Genomic DNA, 17,109 nt, shown 5'->3' with positions numbered 1-17,109 from the left:
TTCTACGTCGGCCGATCACTTCCGGCATGGATTTTTGTCTTGCAGAAATTGACTTAGCTGCGAGGTGCAGACGCCGGCATAATTTTGCTTACTGCCGATCATGCATGTGCATTATTATGATCATGTGTCATTGTCCTGTAACACGATTTTCGTTACTGTGCGTTTTTATTTGACTGAATTGTAGATCTACCCTCTCTCTCTGGGTCTCCATTCAAAATTTTTTTTTCTCACCCATACTCTGATGTGTTGTTTACACTGATTACAGAGCTGGGGATATTTTTGTGGACTATTTTTCTGTTTTATGCAGCGCTTGTTCTATGTAATTAGATCTACTTGTTATCTTTAAGTTCAGATCCTCTGTATTTGCATCCAGGGCTCACTCTCTCTTTGCCACACTCTCTCTCACTCTAGCAAAAGGGCTACATTTCACCTTTCAAAAATAAGTTGGATTCTCATGTGTCCTTATTGTTTTTGATGATTTTTGTGAAAACTCACCTTCCGTTTTTTCACCATCATTTTGTCTTCTGAAGAGGGCTGGTGTAGATGATTTGATGGTTAGCCAGTCCACCTAAATTGTCCTAATTCACTAAGTTAGTAATTGTGATCTTTGTTGTACGTTGTTACTAGATCAGTAGATGCTTCCAAGTTTAATTCACATGATTTGAAGTGCTCAAAAGTGCCAAAACATAAGCAAGTAGTCCCCCTACTGCCATGATAAAAAGCCTATCAATAATCTTGTGAAGGCTGAAGCAGGGAAGGGCCTGTAATTGTATATCACTAAATCAGTAAATGTAATTTGTCTGTAATGATATTCTCTACATGTATGTCTGATATGGTATATTTGAATATATACTACTAGGCGTAACAGAGCACTGGGCCAAGTGTGCCCCGAAACATTTTTTCTAATCCATGAACATAATTGATTAGAGTTTATGTGTCAGCTTGAGGGTATGTGAATGTGTCACTGTGTGTTGTGGGTAATTTGTATCCAATAGTAAACTAATTAGTGCTGCGATTTATGATTATTTGAAAATAAATGGCAAAGCTTCTTTGTCTCAAATGTACTGTGGTACTGATACTTAAAAGAATGACATGAACACAAGCTGTATGCATACATTTAGCATTTGAATGATTAATTTTAAAACGCTGGAGATGGGATGCCTGAAGCAGTCACTGTGACTGTGAGCTGTGATTCTTCACAATTACAGTGGTTAACTAAGGAAGGTGTCTTCTAGCCTTATGTTGATTGTATGTAACATTGTAAGTTAGTGTTAAGATCCAACTTTATTAGACAAGCAGATTGAGAACAAGGTGTAACAGGATTTTTACTGTAGGTAGGCTAGGAGAGTCAAGATGCCTTGGGCCTTCTCTACCTCCAGTTTCAGTTAATTCATGTTCACCAGAGCTTTACACAGTTCCTAGTCCCAGGGATGTCGTTAGGCGTCGGACATCGGACATTTATCGATGAAAATCCCCAAATGTCCGATTCACATTGCCGCATGTCGGTCAGATGTCCTATCGTTTTAGCCTGAGCGTGGTCATTGTCCGATATGTACTCCATTCCTTCGGACAGCGCGATATTCGTTAATTTTCATTTCAAGATACAAATTTTCTAAAAGACCGAACGCTCTCGTGTTCAGCTGACACTGGACTGAGTTGCCAGTGCGGATCTTTTCTTTTGTCGGGAATTCCCGAACCGTTTGCGGTATGCGCCGTTTGGGTATAACCGTCTATTATAGTGGATTATTTTTAGATCAGTGCATGCTGCAGGAGTACGGGAGACAACTCCAACTGACTAAATTTGTCGTCTGCTTTTGTTTTCGATACAAGACGAAGCACTGAATTATGCCGCTGAAAAAAACCCTAAAGCCTGCAAAAGATCAGCATTAGATCAAACCGATCATTTTGTTTTTCAACTTTTATCCAAATCATGCAGTTTGTAATCAAAGTAAGAGCTCTGAAGTTGTTCATGTTGGTTTCTTTGTTGTGGTTTAATTCTTTGAAACTAAACAAATACAACATTATACACACACTGTGTTGATGTATTTACTATATTATGTGTGTGTTCTACAGCACGCGCGCGTGGGTGTGTGTGTGTGTGCGTGTGTGTGTGGGCACATGACTTTGGAACAATTCCATGGAATGTGTTATAAGCTGTTTGGCGCAAATTCATAATGTCCTATTAGACTTTCTGAAAGCGGTCAAATGTCCTATTGATGCTGAAGAACTCAGGACATTTGTCCTATAGGTATGGATTTGTAGCAACATCCCTGTAGTCCTAGCCTAAATTTAACTAAAACTAGATTCAAAATAGCTTGTCGGCTTTGCCAAGTCCAGTGTTTTTCATCAGACTGGGGCTTGTTGAGGTAAGGCTAGTGCCTATAGAGCATTCTTTTTATGCTGCAGTTTGGTGAGGTGTGTATAGTGCTTTCCCAGAAGCCATGTTTGAATCAGTGATTGTGTCGAGTTTAAAAGGTGCTTTTTCATTAATTCTATTCAGCATCATGTATAGAACACCTGTTGCGGATGCTATGAAAAGTGTGAAGAAAGTTTTGTTGAAATAGAGAAACGATTGAGAATGAAGCAAGAGGAGAAAGAAACTACATTTTGTGAAAACGTAGCAAGAAAGTGTTGACCCAACTATTCTATTTCAGTGCATCAGGAAAGAGAGGGAGAGAAGTACTTACTGAAATGGGATTCAAAGCTGTGCTTTCAATGGTTAGTTACAAATGTCATTCCCTTTTTCAGGCAACAGGTTGCTTACTGAGAATCTTGAGCAAACTGAAGGGTTTGGCAGTTTAGTGATAAGCTTCATTCAACAGTCGGACAGCTCTCCTTACCTTGCAGTGCAATTGATAGAATGACAGGCGCTTTCATTGGGGAGTGAGCCAGAGTAGGGGAGGGGGGTGTCCAAAAAAGGAGAAAAAATTGGTCTGCTCTTTCTGAGCAGGAGACCATTTAAAAAATAAAACCCCAAGAGAGCTAGTGTTGGTGACAGCTTGAACACTAGGCAGTGTAACTTGCTTTGCAGATTATTCTGAGCAAGAGCACTTATTTTGAATTTTAAATTTTAATGTGGATTTTGTTTTTTGAAGAATGAGACTGGAAGTGTACTTTTCTGTTTTCATGTATCTGGTACCCTGAAGAATACACAACAAAAGTATGCAATCTTCCCAATCTTTCAGATTTTGTTCTTTGAAAATTGCAGTATTTTTCACTACTTTGCTGGGGTGTACAGAACATCTTGGGAATCCAAAGGAGATCCCATTTACACTCCTTATCAGGGCAGCATAGGAACTCCCACTCCCTGACCCAGTAGGGGTCTGGTTGCCTGTGGAAGGCCAACCCGGGGAGGTGGATTTGTTGGAATGTTGTCAACATGCTTGTCTTTTCCCGGTCTCACTACGGTCGCTAATGAGATCGCCTACCATCTCGGGTAACGAGCTTTGGCGAGGGATGAGAGAGGCTGTCCCACCGGTCCCGGTTGTCGTGCACGACCTGTGCTAAGTCTCGGCACGAATAAGGTCAAAGCGTGACCTAGTTTGTTGAGTGTTGGGTATATTATTAAAAGCTGCATAAAATTCATGGCTCACAAAGTCAGTGGTGCGTGGAACAGGCGTGTATTTTCTAGTGTTGAAAAAGTGGATTTGCCAGTGCATGCATATGATTTGCGTATTGACTGGTTAAAAAAAAAGGACTTGAGCAGAGAGATGGATTGTGGTTTGCGGGGGGGGGGGGGGGGGGGGGGGGGGGGGTGTAGCGGAAGGGAGAGGTGGGAGCGTTTTTAGGTTAGAGTTGAACAAGACCACCGTTGAACGTTTGAACAAGGTCTGCAGCAGGATTCTGACTTGCGTCTGGTTGCTGCTGAGTGAGCTGTTTGTGTCTAAATAAGGACATAGGTACTTCACGCGCTTCCTTTCTCAGCCTCTCGTTTCCTGACTGGTGCTCGTGATAACTCCCCTCACCAACTCATTTCCATTAGGCGTTGGCATAATTTTTCTCCTGTCTACACTTTATTTCCCTGAACGAAAAGGGCGTATGATGTAACATTTTTGTATGCACTATGCAGACAAAATCCGGGTTGTAAAACATAGAGGAAGTTGCAGACGGTCAGATTAAAATTGTTGTGTAGTTTTCAATTATTATTTTTTTAAAGCGGTTATTCTTTTGCAAGCTGCATTACTTGGCAAATGAATGGTAAAACTATGACACTGTGGTGTTATTCTCTGTGATTTGACTTTTACTTTATATATTGCTACCCCCCTCGGGTTAGGGGGAAGAATTTACCCCATGCTCCCCAGCATGTCGTAAGAGGCGACTAACGGATTCTGTTTCTCCTTTTACCATTGTTAAGTGTTTCTTGTATAGAATATAGTCAATGTTTGTAAAGATTTTAGTCAAGCAGTATGTAAGAAATGTTAAGTCCTTTGTACTGGAAACTTGCATACTCCCAGTAAGGTAATATATTGTACTACGTTGCAAGCCCCTGGAGCAATTTTTTGATTAGTGCTTTTGTGAACAAGAAATAATTAACAAGTGGCTCTATCCCATCTCCCCCCCCCCCTTTCCCCGTCGCGATATAACCTTCGTGGTTGAAAACGACGTTAAACACCAAATAAAGAAAGAAAGATATATATTGCTGCCGATAAACTTCATTCAGTCTGAATGAAATTACAGTGAAAGAGTGGGGATCAGACAGGGAGGATGAAAACATTGCTGGATGCTAACTTTCTGATCTCTTTATTTAACTCGCTTTGAAGAGGGATCATGAATATATCCCTTTTTTTCCTAGGAGGGAGAATAATGTGGGAAAGTCCGACCCAGTGACATTTCACTGTCCGGTGTCCCTAAATTGGAGGAAGAGGGGGGAATTTGATCTTCTTACATGGTGGGAACTCAACGCTAAGCATGTATGTCATCCTCTCACTGCTCTCTCCCTCCATTGAATATTCTGTGCCCTTGGCACGCCGGCTAACCACAAACCGTACATAGTTTTGCCAGGTTAACAGCTTGGGTCGAGAGAGGCTAGCTTGAAGGCAGGCCGGGGAAGAATAATACCTGTTCCACTGTCCTTTCATGTCGCAGTTTAGTGTCTCACAGCGCCTGGAATGCCAACTAATCTGTTGTGAACAGCCCGGTTTGGGTGCGGGACTCTCTTACGAGGGAGATCCGGAAAATCTCTCAATTTTGTCGTCTGCTTTCGATCCCTTCTCTCTCTAACACTTCTTTTACGTCCGCTTACTAACGTGCACGCCGTTTCCTTGCCCACTGAGACGATAGGCTGCTTTGACTTTGAGAAGAAGGGTAGCTTTCTTTGGAGCAAAACAAGGAAGGCGATTGTCAATGGCATACTCTAGGAATACACGTTTGTTTATAAATACGAATTGTATGTATTGTAACATAGCTTCTTATCAGGGGCATGGCCGTGCTGACTCTGGGGGTGGTACACTGGTAGGGAAAGGGAGTCCAATGTAAAATGCCATGTCTCCCGGCTTCTGTGCTAATTAGGCTGATAATATGGTGAATGCCTGTGTAAAATGTGTCAATGTTCCAGTGTTGAAGATTAGAGGCAGTCAGGATTAACAGAAACTTCTCTCTACTGTTACATCTGTTTTGTACTTAGTAGGTTCTTACCACCAGGAGCTTTTATTGTTGTAAAAAAAATGCCTTGCCAGCGATAAATACGTTGATACTACTAATTGAGAAAGATCTTTGGTAACAAGTACTGTTTTACATGAGTTCCAAGTGCAGTACAACAGCAGAGGAGTTACTACATAAGGATAGTACTGCAGTAGTAAATGGGTATTCACAGCGGGGCGGGGACGTAGCTCAGTTGGTAGCGCGCTGGCTTTGTAGCCAGTTGGTCGCTATCAGCGTGGGTTCGATCCCCACGTTCGGCGAAAGATTTATTTCTCGGCGTCAACTTTGTGCAGACTCGACCTCTTCGGTGTCCGAACACCCCCGTGTGCACACATGCGCACGAAAAAGATCCCACGTTCACAGCGAAAGTCTCAGGGCTTGGAAAACACGAAGACACGCATCATCTCTGTCTCTGATTATCATGATCGTATTTCGATACTTTGACGAGACAAACCCAATGCTGGTGTGTCGAAGAAGACAGCTACAGCGGGCTTGTTCGAATCAAAGTATCACACAATATCTTCAGCGTATTTCCAATACCTGTCCCAATATAGACCAGTTGGTCTAAGAGGACGTTAAACCCTAATAGTCAGTCAGTATTCACAGCCGGCCTCCGCAAACGTTTACACAATGACTGGGGGCATTGACATAGAAAGTTTGTAGAAATAAACTTATTGAGAAACTTCTCACAAGACTAGGTGTTGACTAGACAAGGAGAGCTGTGAGATAGCTTATAATAGCGGTTTGACTGTTTTTCAGCCGATTCGCTAAGGACTCCATTCAGCTAAACATTGCATTCATTCAAAGTCTGTAAAAAAGGGTTCATGTTGTCATTTCTTCAATAACGCGAGGTGCGCCATGAAAAGGGAGGGAATGGCAGATCCTTTCCTTTCCAGGAGCAAAATGGGTTTAGGATCGAGTTTCGGGTGACATTTCCATGCACCTTGATTCAGAAGTTTGCCGGTGAAATTTAAGTCTCGGGCCTTATTTGTCAGTGACTCACTGAGGTCCTACTCATCGTCCTACAAGACGCTACCCACCCCACCCCCCCACCCCCACCCACCCCTCAACAACTGCTGGTACTTCAGTCTCGTCGCTGGTCACGCAGGACAGGTCTATATTTCCGTAATGCACTTCAGGGAAATGGGTGTTCTTAAACTGTCCTCTTTTTCTGTTCAAGTGCAGTCCGCTTTATTTGAGTTCTTCTTATGTGTAACAATATTTTCCCGCCGAAACCTTGCACACTCGTAGTGCACGCCCTTTTTATACAGAACGATGATTCATAGTTGAACCATAAAGCCAGAAGGAACTATTTTCTTTGTTGCTCCAATAAATTTGTGCTTAATCTGAATATTTCCTTACTTGGGTTTAAATCCATGTACTGAACTAAAAAACTGAATGTAGCCTAATTAGCTGAAGTTGAAAAGAAAGATATTTAAATTCTTCCTTGTCACGTTCTTGTCCTTGCATTGTGTAAATGATACTCTTTTCTGTACAGCCTGAACATCAGCAGTTTACAAGCTTCTAACGACAGGGGGTTGTTACTACACGGATATTCTAACCACAGGGGGGGTTGTTGCTACATGGATATTCTATCTCTTTTTCCTGTTACAATTTAGTGAGTTGTATTTACACAACCTGAAGGCTTGTGTAAAATACTGAACATTTTAAGAAATATCATATTATTATATTGATGTATGAGGGTTTTGACTGCTGTGTCCAAACATTGTGTAACTGTAAGTAATCATATTTTCAGGGTGATAATTCTTTGATTCGTTTGACAATAGTGATATTCATGGGTCGCCTTCACATAGAATTAGAAGTAGCTTTGTCGTACATGAGTGAACACACACGCAACAGCGCTGAAAGCAAAGAGGGCGGTAGGAAGCGGTGGCGGAAAAGGGGTCAACAAGCACTCCGCCACTAGACTCCAGTAAATGGCTGCTGACCTTTCTCTCGGTGTTTAACTGCATTTCCACTGTAGGCCAACACTCCTTGCCGCGGTGACAGACTTGGACAGCACAGAAAGCTGTTTGTTCTGCCCGCACGCTCGGCCTTTTCAATAGGCCTACCCCCGGGCTCCGTGTGTCCCTGCTCTGACAGATATGGAGGGGAGTGGCTTGTTAATCTGTAAAATGAGGCAAAGTTGCATCACCGGGAAGAGATTTGTCTGAATCAGCAATTTTGACTCTCATAAAATATGTGGGTTTTATTTCTTCATTGGGTCACTGTTACTTCTGACTTGTGTGCAGTCCGTTCTGTGTAGCTTAGATGCAATGCATAACAGGTCAATTTTAGCAGCATGTATAATATCTATGGTATTATTAAGTGAATATGGAGTGGGCAAATTCTTATATATATGCCTGCAGTTTGTAGGTTATGGTTCAACTCATCCCAAATGATCCAGGACACACCCTTGGGTAGTGGACATAATTGATTAGCCTTTCACTCTCTCCCCCCATTCCTCCTCCCCCTCCCCCGAATGCCTGAAGTCAGTTGTGTGGGTATAGTTACTCAAGACACCCGGCAAAACAGATTCTAGTGTAAAAACTATTAAGGTCAGGATAGGTGTCACCAGGTCTACATTGAAAAGCATCACCCAGTGTCACACATTACCATTGAGACTCAGTTGCACTAAGCGGTGTCTTCAAACTGTCACTCATGTGTCCAGTCAACCTGACAGCCGTGAGCTGTGAGTTACCGAATTAGGTATGTCAGGCCGTATGTCTTGTTGACAGTGTTATGAGTTGCTGTAGCAACAGATTAGGGCGGTGAGAGCTTGAGCCTCTCAGGGTGCTGTTATCAGAGGAGCCTGGCCGTCCTTCTCTCTGTACTCAACACTCTTCTTCTTCTGCGTTCGTGGGTTGAAACTCCCACGTACACTCGTGTTTTTTGCACAAGTGGAATTTTACGTGTATGACCGGTTTTTTTACCCCGCCATTTAGGCAGCCATACTCCGTTTTCGGAGGAAGCATGCTGGGTATTTTCGTGTTTCTATAACCCACCGAACTCTGACATGGCTTACAGGATCTTTTTCGTGCGCACTTGGTCTTGTGCTTGCGTGTACACACGGGGGTGTTCGGACACCGAGGAGAGTCTGCACACAAAGTTGACTCTGAGAAATAAATCTCTCGCCGAACGTGGGGACGAACTCACGCTGACAGCGGCCAACTGGATACAAATCCAGCGCGCTACCGACTGAGCTACATCCCCGCCCATACTCAACACTCAACTCCACTGGTGTTGAGGGCACTTGCCTCCACAGTGGAGTTGCACTCCAATCAAAGCTCTTTTGCTGTAGTGTTAGTTTACTGGCTTGTTAATGATCATCCATGTGTACTTTAGAATGCTAATTTTACAAAATCAACCATAACAAGAAGATGCCTGTTACCTGGCCCTTTTAGCTCCACTGGTGGTGAGAGCTCTTAACTTCCACAGTAGAGTTATACTCCAATAAAAAAAATGCTGTTGCTTTAGGTGTACTTAGTGCTACTGTTCGTCTGCTGGTTTGTTTATGCTCATCCTGTTATTCTTTTGACTCAGTGACTGTTAGCTCCATAAAATCAACAGTGTCAACAACAAAATAATGAAATACAATTTTGCAACCAGTGAAAAAGGCTTCATTCAGTTTTGGTTTTGCTAGGTAGGTATACTATCAGAGCACATCATTGTGGTAACTGATATACAGGCTGTTACATCTGACACTTGCTTAATTCTGCTATAAATTATTGCCTGATAAGTAGTGCAGCTATCTCAATCAGTGAATGATCCTTTACTTAACCTGGGTCAAGTTGTGAAATTTATGATGTGTAGGTTGTAAACTGGGCTGTATGGTGCTCCCCTCCCCGTTCTCTGATTCGCACAATGAACAAGTTGAGTGGCTTTGCTCTTCATATCAAGACTACAAGAGTGTAGGCGTGCCCTTTGTCTTATGGTTAATAGCCTGTGTCAGCATTGAGTGTTGCCCAGAGATTTTTATTGCCCTCGCCATTTAGTTGCAGTGTTTTCTGATGACAAAGGCAAACCTTGCGCTGTGCTGCAAACGCCCTTAGCTACCTAAGAAAACTAGGTCATAGTATAAAGTTCTTCATTAATGACTGGGTGTGTGCTTGCATAAGCCATCTACTTTGTAGGACACATACTGTACTTCTCCGGCTCAGTTTTGTAATAATATATTTTTATGATGAGTGCCTCAAGTTCAAGAAATCAATTTTGATTATTTCCATAGACATCATTATGCCAGTTTTTAGTGCAGAGTTTGGGTGCTTTGGAATGTGTAAGCGTGTTCATCAGATGTTAATTGCACAGTAATACTAATAGTATTAAAATGGGATTTTAGACTGAGCAAGATTAACTGTATCTTCTGTCTGTTATTAATGAAATACAGAAGGTCTAAGATCTTCACAGGTTCACTATAAAATAAAATCTTGGCACCAACATTGTTATGAAAGGGAAAAAGTGTAGAGACTTGACTGTTTTGTAAAGTTGACAGGGAACCGAACATGGTATCATGTAGATGATAAGTCAGAAAGGCTTGAGGCCTTAGGTGTATGACTTGCCAGTGTTGGCATAGGAACATGATATCAAGGTTTTCATAAGCCCATCATTCATAGGGGGGGGGGGGGGTGCCCAGGGTGTATGTTTTGTCCATGTTGGCCCAAAGCTTTGCCAGCAGCCTGGACAAACAGGGCTACAAAGGCATTCCAAGTCCACACTGCCTCCTGGGTGTGGGCGCCTGGCTAGGCAGAAAGGAGACCCCCAGGCCAAAGCTTCACCAAACTGTTGTCTCTTCATTTTGGTCCAACTTCACCCAGCTTCTATTTTTTTTAAGCAGCCTGTCCCAGTCTTCCACTACAGTTGCACTGTCTTGATGACTTGGGGGGGGGGGGGGGGTTGTCACTGTTAGTCTCTTTGTGCATTGTCACTCTTCCTACCTCTGTCTCTCTTTTCAGTCTTTTCAGTTTCTTTTTGTGGAGGGATTTCATCCTCACCCCACTCTACATCCTTGCCCTGTCCTCATTCACTTGGTTTGGTCCTACTCTGTCCTTGTCTTGAAAGAGTTTTCATCTTGGTTTGATTAGGTTTGATCCAAAATCTCCAAAGGGTCTACTCCGAGTTCAGCTAGCCAGTTCAGTGTTTACTTATCTGTTACCTGTATTTGTGTTCCTGCTTGGGTTGAGTGTTTCAATCTGTCATTAATTCTGTGTTTCATGTCGGTTGTCATTAAGTGTTTCTTGGCCATCCATGTTTATGTTGCACATGTCATCATTGCTTTTCTGTTGCTTTATTATTAGCATTTAATTGATTTATGTTTTTGTATGAATCGTTATTTTTCTCTGCAATCATCTTGGTCCTTTTTAGATTGGTGTAATTTTTGTGCAAGTGGATGAATGTTTGTGTGAGAAAGAGAGACTGTGTGTGTGTGTGTGTGTGCTTGCTTATACACACACGTTAGAGGTGTGTGTGTATGTTTTTCTCAAATAATTCATTCAAATTTTGAACTTTTATTTTTACATAATCTACTTTGAAAAACAATCAGTGCTAACTTCTACCTCTTCCTTTCTCCCTACAGCTGGAGAGTGACTTGGCGGGTCTGAACCGTCGTGTCCAGCTCCTGGAGGAGGACTTGGAGAGGTCAGAGGAGCGTCTGCAGACAGCCACCGAGAAACTCGAGGAGGCCTCCAAAGCTGCAGATGAGAGCGAGAGGTGCGCACAATTTTCTATCCGCTTTAAATGAATTTTATAATATTATTGTGATATATTAAAGCTATAGATGGGGAGACAATTTTTCATAGATCTGCGACCATGCAAGGTTCTTTAGCAGTGTCTTACTAAGAGAAGACATTCTCAATCTCGTCACATGAAAAAAGGTCCGTTTGGGTCGGATTGATAGTTTTCTCTAAATATGATGGTGTGGAATTTGTATTGCTGTATACTTACTCCATTTGATTTAACAACATCTTAACTTTTGAAGCTGTACATTTTATTGCAACTATTCCCGCAGGCTAGGTGAAGAAAAGTTGTATAGCAAATAAAGGAAATGTATTTTGAGTTACACCATTTTCATGTGGAGGGAAAAAGACGGCCTTTATTGGGCATAGTGCATTCCTTATAGCATTAATGTCAGCATGGCAGCTTATTTAGGTAAGCTTACTCACATATGTTGATTCAAATTGAAATGTCTGTATTTGATGACAAACTAAAGCATGCCCATGATGAATTGGTATTGCTTCCTGACAGGAATCTATGGAGAAATGGTCCAAGGGCATCATTTTCAGTGTTGTGTGTTGGGTGTTAACTTAAAGAACCATTACAGGTCTCCTGGGGAGTATGGTATTCACCTGTATCTGGACTGTCTAAACTGGTCAGAAACAAAAATGTTGGAAGTATTCTCATTGATTGGCCCCGCCACCAACCGATCCCTTCGTGTTTTAATTTAAGATGTTTTGTAAAACAGCTCACTTTTGTTCATAATTTGAAGCCATGCTTTAAAACATGGGAAGTAAAGGAAAACAAGAAAATGGACAAGATTTGATTACGACACAATCCGAAATGGTTAAGGCGTATTGTAATTACAATGTAAGTACATAGAAAAGATGTTTTCTTTGAACAGTCCAACTGCAGATGTCACCCTTATGTGATTACGAACACAATGAACAAAATGAATGACACATGTTAACACTGAAACTGTGCATGTGTTGCATGCTGGTGTGCCCCTGTGTGTTCCTACCCCTTACCCACCTCTGCGTGTTGCTGCTCGACGGCCATCAACCAACAGAGTACGACGCACAGTTGAAAATAAACTGTACGCCGGTGATGAGAGACTGGAGGATGTTGAGACAGAAATGCGAGCAGCCAAACAAGCAGCACAAGAATGGGAAGCACGTTACGAAGAGGTATGTGTCCCTCCTAATCATCCACCCTCCTTAACATCCCTAGCTCAAGAGACTTGAGGATAAATTGAATTCTAAATTGCTGCTCTGATCCTTTGCATTGTTTGTGAAAGAAGGAGTCAAAACAGATGCCAGTAAATTGTGGGAGTCAAAACAGACGCCAGTCAATTGTGTGCTTAAAGTTTCTGTATTTAAATAGATCTTTCTTTGAAAGAGATGTATCATTATGATTGAAATAAGTCGAAGTCTCTTGAGCAGAATATGTCCGGTTTATTTATCAAGACTGCAGGAACAAAGGAGTACCACTCAGGAGTTTAAACTGTGTGGTATTTGTTTGGATTTCTCACTCTGATAGAGATAACCTGACAAAATACTGATTTGCATGATCTCTTGCAGGTGAAACATTTTCATTTGATATAGCTTTTCTCTCTTGCAGGTTGAGTGATCTTGTACATATTTTCAGGTGTTGAACCGATTGTCGGTGTCACTGCACTTCAGGGACAGACTGACACTAAACATAACATTTGCTTTTGAGAGTGATTGACATGATGGACATTGCTAACTGTATGGTGCAGAGGGCGCAAGGTTTTGGAAAGCAGGAGTCTTGCTGATGACGAGAGGATAGACGGGCTTGAGGCTCAGCTCAAAGAAGCCAAATACATCGCTGAGGACGCTGAGCGCAAATACGATGAGGTGACCCTTCAGTGGCCTTGACCTTAACTTGATGTTAGCGAATGAATTAATTTACGCTCAGCTGTGGCTGAGACCCCTTCCCCCATGTTAACAGATATGTTGCTGGAAGTTTTTGTTTTTGTTTTTTGTTTTATTGTTAAAAGGTTAAACAAGGATTTTGTACTCATGGCTGAGGTTTGTATGGATATCGAAGACAAGAATTCAAAACATTGACTTCAATGTGAAAATAACTGTAGTCCAGCAGCCTTTCTGTTCAGCATTTAACTTTGGCCATTGTTAATAATCCATGTTTTTAGCAGAGAAAAGCTCGATTAAAGAGCATGTTTGGCCTGATCAAGAATGCTGACTCATCGGATGTGTGTGCTCACTTCGCTCACTGCTCGCAAGTTACTGGGGTCACGACAGCTTGAGAGTCGTTAACCAGTTAACACTTCCTCAAACGCTCTCATGGAGCCCGCAAGCAGTGGAAGTATTAATATGTTGATGTACTACACTAAATAGTTGTTCGATGTTTGCTGTTTGTGCTAACCTATTTTGCAGTAGCAATACTAATTTGTTTTGCATCAACTTTCTTTGCAGATTTTGTTTATTACTCTTCTGAGTTGCTTATTCTGCAAATCATTCTTCATTGTTTTATCATAATAATTTCCTTCTATTTTCTGCACATCATTTTGTCTTAACTCGGGTGTGTATGTGAGCATTTTCACTCTTGACTGACAGATTTAAGGGACTTTTGTCGCAACTTTTCTGTTGGAAATCTTTTATCTTGCATTTTCTTTATTTCATAGTTTTTGCCCTTGTTGGTCAAGGCTCACATACGAACCCATGTGGTCAGCATTTCTCACTTAAACAAAGTTCTTCTTCAGGGCAGAGTATGCATCTTTCCGTGTAGGTTCGCCACAGCTTTCTAATAACAAATATCTCACTTGCAAATCCTGTTGTGATTGATTCCCTAGAGGTCGCAAGGCGTTGGAGAGCAGATGCTCGTCTGATGAGGAGAGACTTGAGTTCCTTGAGAAACAGTTAGAAGAAGCCAAGTTCATAGCGGAAGACGTTGACAGAAAGTATGACGAGGTAAATGCTACAATAAGGCATTGAGGTCATGTCCTGGGCAGTCTGTTTGACAGTCTCAGTGCAGACTTCAAGGTCTGCCCTGCTGTTAGTCTCAGAGATAAGCGTTTGCTGTGGATTATGGGATTGCTGGATGACCCGAATTCCTGCTGGTGCCAGTCCTCAAGTCTGATTGTAGACCTGTGTTGAGATCAAGTTCTATCCCCTCATTGTTTCCAGTCTTCTATCACTGTTTCTTGTGTGTAGCTGAGTTAGATTTAGCTTTCACATTCTCATCAACTTCCTTTGTTATTACGCTAGACAGATATACTTGCCATGTCAACAGTTTTATGCTCCTCTTGAACAAGCCTATGAAACTGTTTGATATTTTGACTGACAGTAACATGTTCAGTGAGTAGCAGAATTAAAACCCTTAAAGCTGTGATACTTGGTCCACGTACAGTTACCAGACCTGGGAACCCATACGATTTCGCTCTATTTTGTACGCATGATTGTACGGTCAGTGGGAAAAAAATACGACGAGAAAAATTCCTAGACAACTTTTCTTCACACGCCCATTCCGAAGCCGATCCAGTATTTTGTCACATGATTACAGTTTTTGTCAGTAAACATTGAAAAAAGCATTTGTTTTAAATGTATAGGTAAACTTAATTAACGGTGTGACGGACGCGCGTGAGGCATGTTTTAATCATGGATGTTCAAACGCTGTGTCCAGTACGCTCATTTTTCTGAAAATACACCAAGTTTGTTTGAGAATACTCGAAGTGCAAAACGGGGGTTCCCAGGTCTGAGTTACACAGATTCAGGCAACATGATTTTTTTATTGTGCATTTTATGTTCTTCACTCGGGAGGATGAACCATAATTAACTAGTGTAGACCTCAATTTGGAGATGAACAAGTCAAAGATTAAAGCCTAAGGCTAACAGTAAAGCTAAAGGTTGGCTAGATAAGCAAGCAGCCTTCTTCACTCTAATTCGGCTCTGTTCATTCCATTCTTGCTTTAAATTTATTGATATCATTTCAACCAACAGTCATCTTCCTTGGCCTTTAACTCATTTTGAATTCTAACAATTTAATCACCCACTGGACAATTTACTTCTTGATTACACTACAGTAATGAACAATTCAACTGACAATTTCATCCTCTGTTTCTTTAATTGTCATTTCTGACCTCTCAATTAACTGTTAAATTTCTACCTGTATGTTTCTCAGGTTTATTAACTTGTTTGAATTAAACGTACATTTCTTTGAGGTAGCCAAACCATATCATGACTCATCACCTGTCATTTCTGTTTGGTGCATGTTGCTTGCAATTTTGCAGTGAACGCACGCTTCCATCTTGAAATTATTCAGTTTATTTTCTCATTAATATGATGTTCTAAGCACCAAGCGATATGGAAAACTGTTGATCTTTATGAGAGGGATAACAACACCGGCAGAAGGTAACATTTCTCTTTGTGCTTTGATTTATGAGAAAATATTTGGTGAAATAAAACTGGCACAACTTCAAAATCTTTAGAAGTCAACCCTTCCTGCTCATTTCTGAAGTAAAAGTGAAAAATAATTACATTCAAGCCTGACTTGAAGGATATCGCCCTGTTTTATTTCCTCTGAACATTTCATTGTGCTACTGATAATGGGCTGTAATGAAGCTGGGCTTTTATGCTGTGGGTTCTGCCTGACATAGAAAGTATAATTTGAGAAATACAGTGGCTGTCATTGTTATTTACAAAAGAGAAAAAAAACTAACCCTGGCGAAAAAAAGGAAGTTAGACAAATTCAAACAAACAGAGAGTAGTTCTATGAATCTATGGTGGTATTACTCTGACAAAAGTGCTTTGTGTTCGGGCAGAACATAACAGAATTTTTTTTATTTTTTTTACCTGGACTGTGTTTCCCTTTTTTTCTTTTTTTTTTCTTATATTTTTTTTTTATAATCATCTTGACTAAGCTGATTGTTGAATGAAGAGTTGCAGTACTTCATAGTGAAAAATGACATGCTGTTGAATGAATGACAGTTGAATTGACATTTGCTAACCTTGCTTGATGGTTGTTATAAGTATGGTTCAGGTAGTTAAGCAAGCTTTTGTTGTCACCAGGTGCAGCAGATGCAGATGTTTCTAGTAAATTCATTTATGAGCATTCTGGGTAAATGATTATCTGTCCCAAAAAATTACTATTATTTCTTTGCTTGCTTAAAAATCTGAACCATTATTATTAACATTACACACAAGAATAACCACAATTATTTGAGAGAGAAAAGTCGATAGGTGACATGTGGAAATTCCAGCACATTTAATTCATAAAACCTGTGGCATATACTGCTTGCTTGTTGTGGTTATTCTTGGTGTTTGCATATTGTTGATGTTCTTTGCAACCATGAATAGAAAGAAGTTTTTTCTCATTGAAATGTTTTTTGATGATGTGTGTGCTCCCTATGAAGCTCGCCGCCTCCACCCGCCCTGCATCTCTCCAAGTTCTCCTCTTCCCATTCCTTGGAGAATTTAGCCGTTATCACTCACACTTATCATTCACAAATGCCTGTTGGTGTTGTCAACACTAAAACAAAAAAGACCAGGAGTTTAAAATAATGATGAATGCATGATATGATAAGGTTGTAGTGAAGAAAAGTAGACTTTGCATGGTGTGTATTACTTTTTAGAGTGATAAAAGTAATAACGGTTGCTACCATAAAAATAATTGTGAGATATATTAGAAAAAGTATGAGAAGTGAAGATAATTTGATACATGCATGAGAATTTGGAGAAGAAATGATATGCTAATGTTTGATTTCATTTGCAACAGAAAGGA

At 41.0% G+C, this 17,109-nt stretch overlaps 1 protein-coding gene across 9 annotated transcripts in view; it reads left to right on the top strand.

The window, feature by feature from the left end:
• The window catches only part of LOC138979672 (tropomyosin-2), a 124,303-nt gene that overhangs the window by 92,026 nt on the left and 15,168 nt on the right, over positions 1-17,109 (top strand). For 7 of the 9 annotated variants that reach the window (XM_070352422.1, XM_070352434.1, XM_070352392.1 and 4 more), the window contains 2 exons: positions 11,213-11,346; positions 13,109-13,226. In XM_070352422.1, coding sequence (XP_070208523.1) covers positions 11,213-11,346; positions 13,109-13,226 — 252 coding nt within the window. Of the gene's footprint in view, positions 1-11,212; positions 11,347-13,108; positions 13,227-14,182; positions 14,301-17,109 lie in introns of all 9 variants that reach the window. The other 2 variants (XM_070352439.1, XM_070352432.1) reach the window with 1 other exon arrangement.

This window comes from Littorina saxatilis, linkage group LG1 (assembly GCF_037325665.1).
Source record: "Littorina saxatilis isolate snail1 linkage group LG1, US_GU_Lsax_2.0, whole genome shotgun sequence".
Lineage (NCBI taxonomy): Eukaryota > Metazoa > Mollusca > Gastropoda > Littorinimorpha > Littorinidae > Littorina > Littorina saxatilis.
The sequence above is the reverse complement of the archived record's forward strand: the minus strand, read 5'-3'. Positions and strand labels throughout refer to the sequence as shown.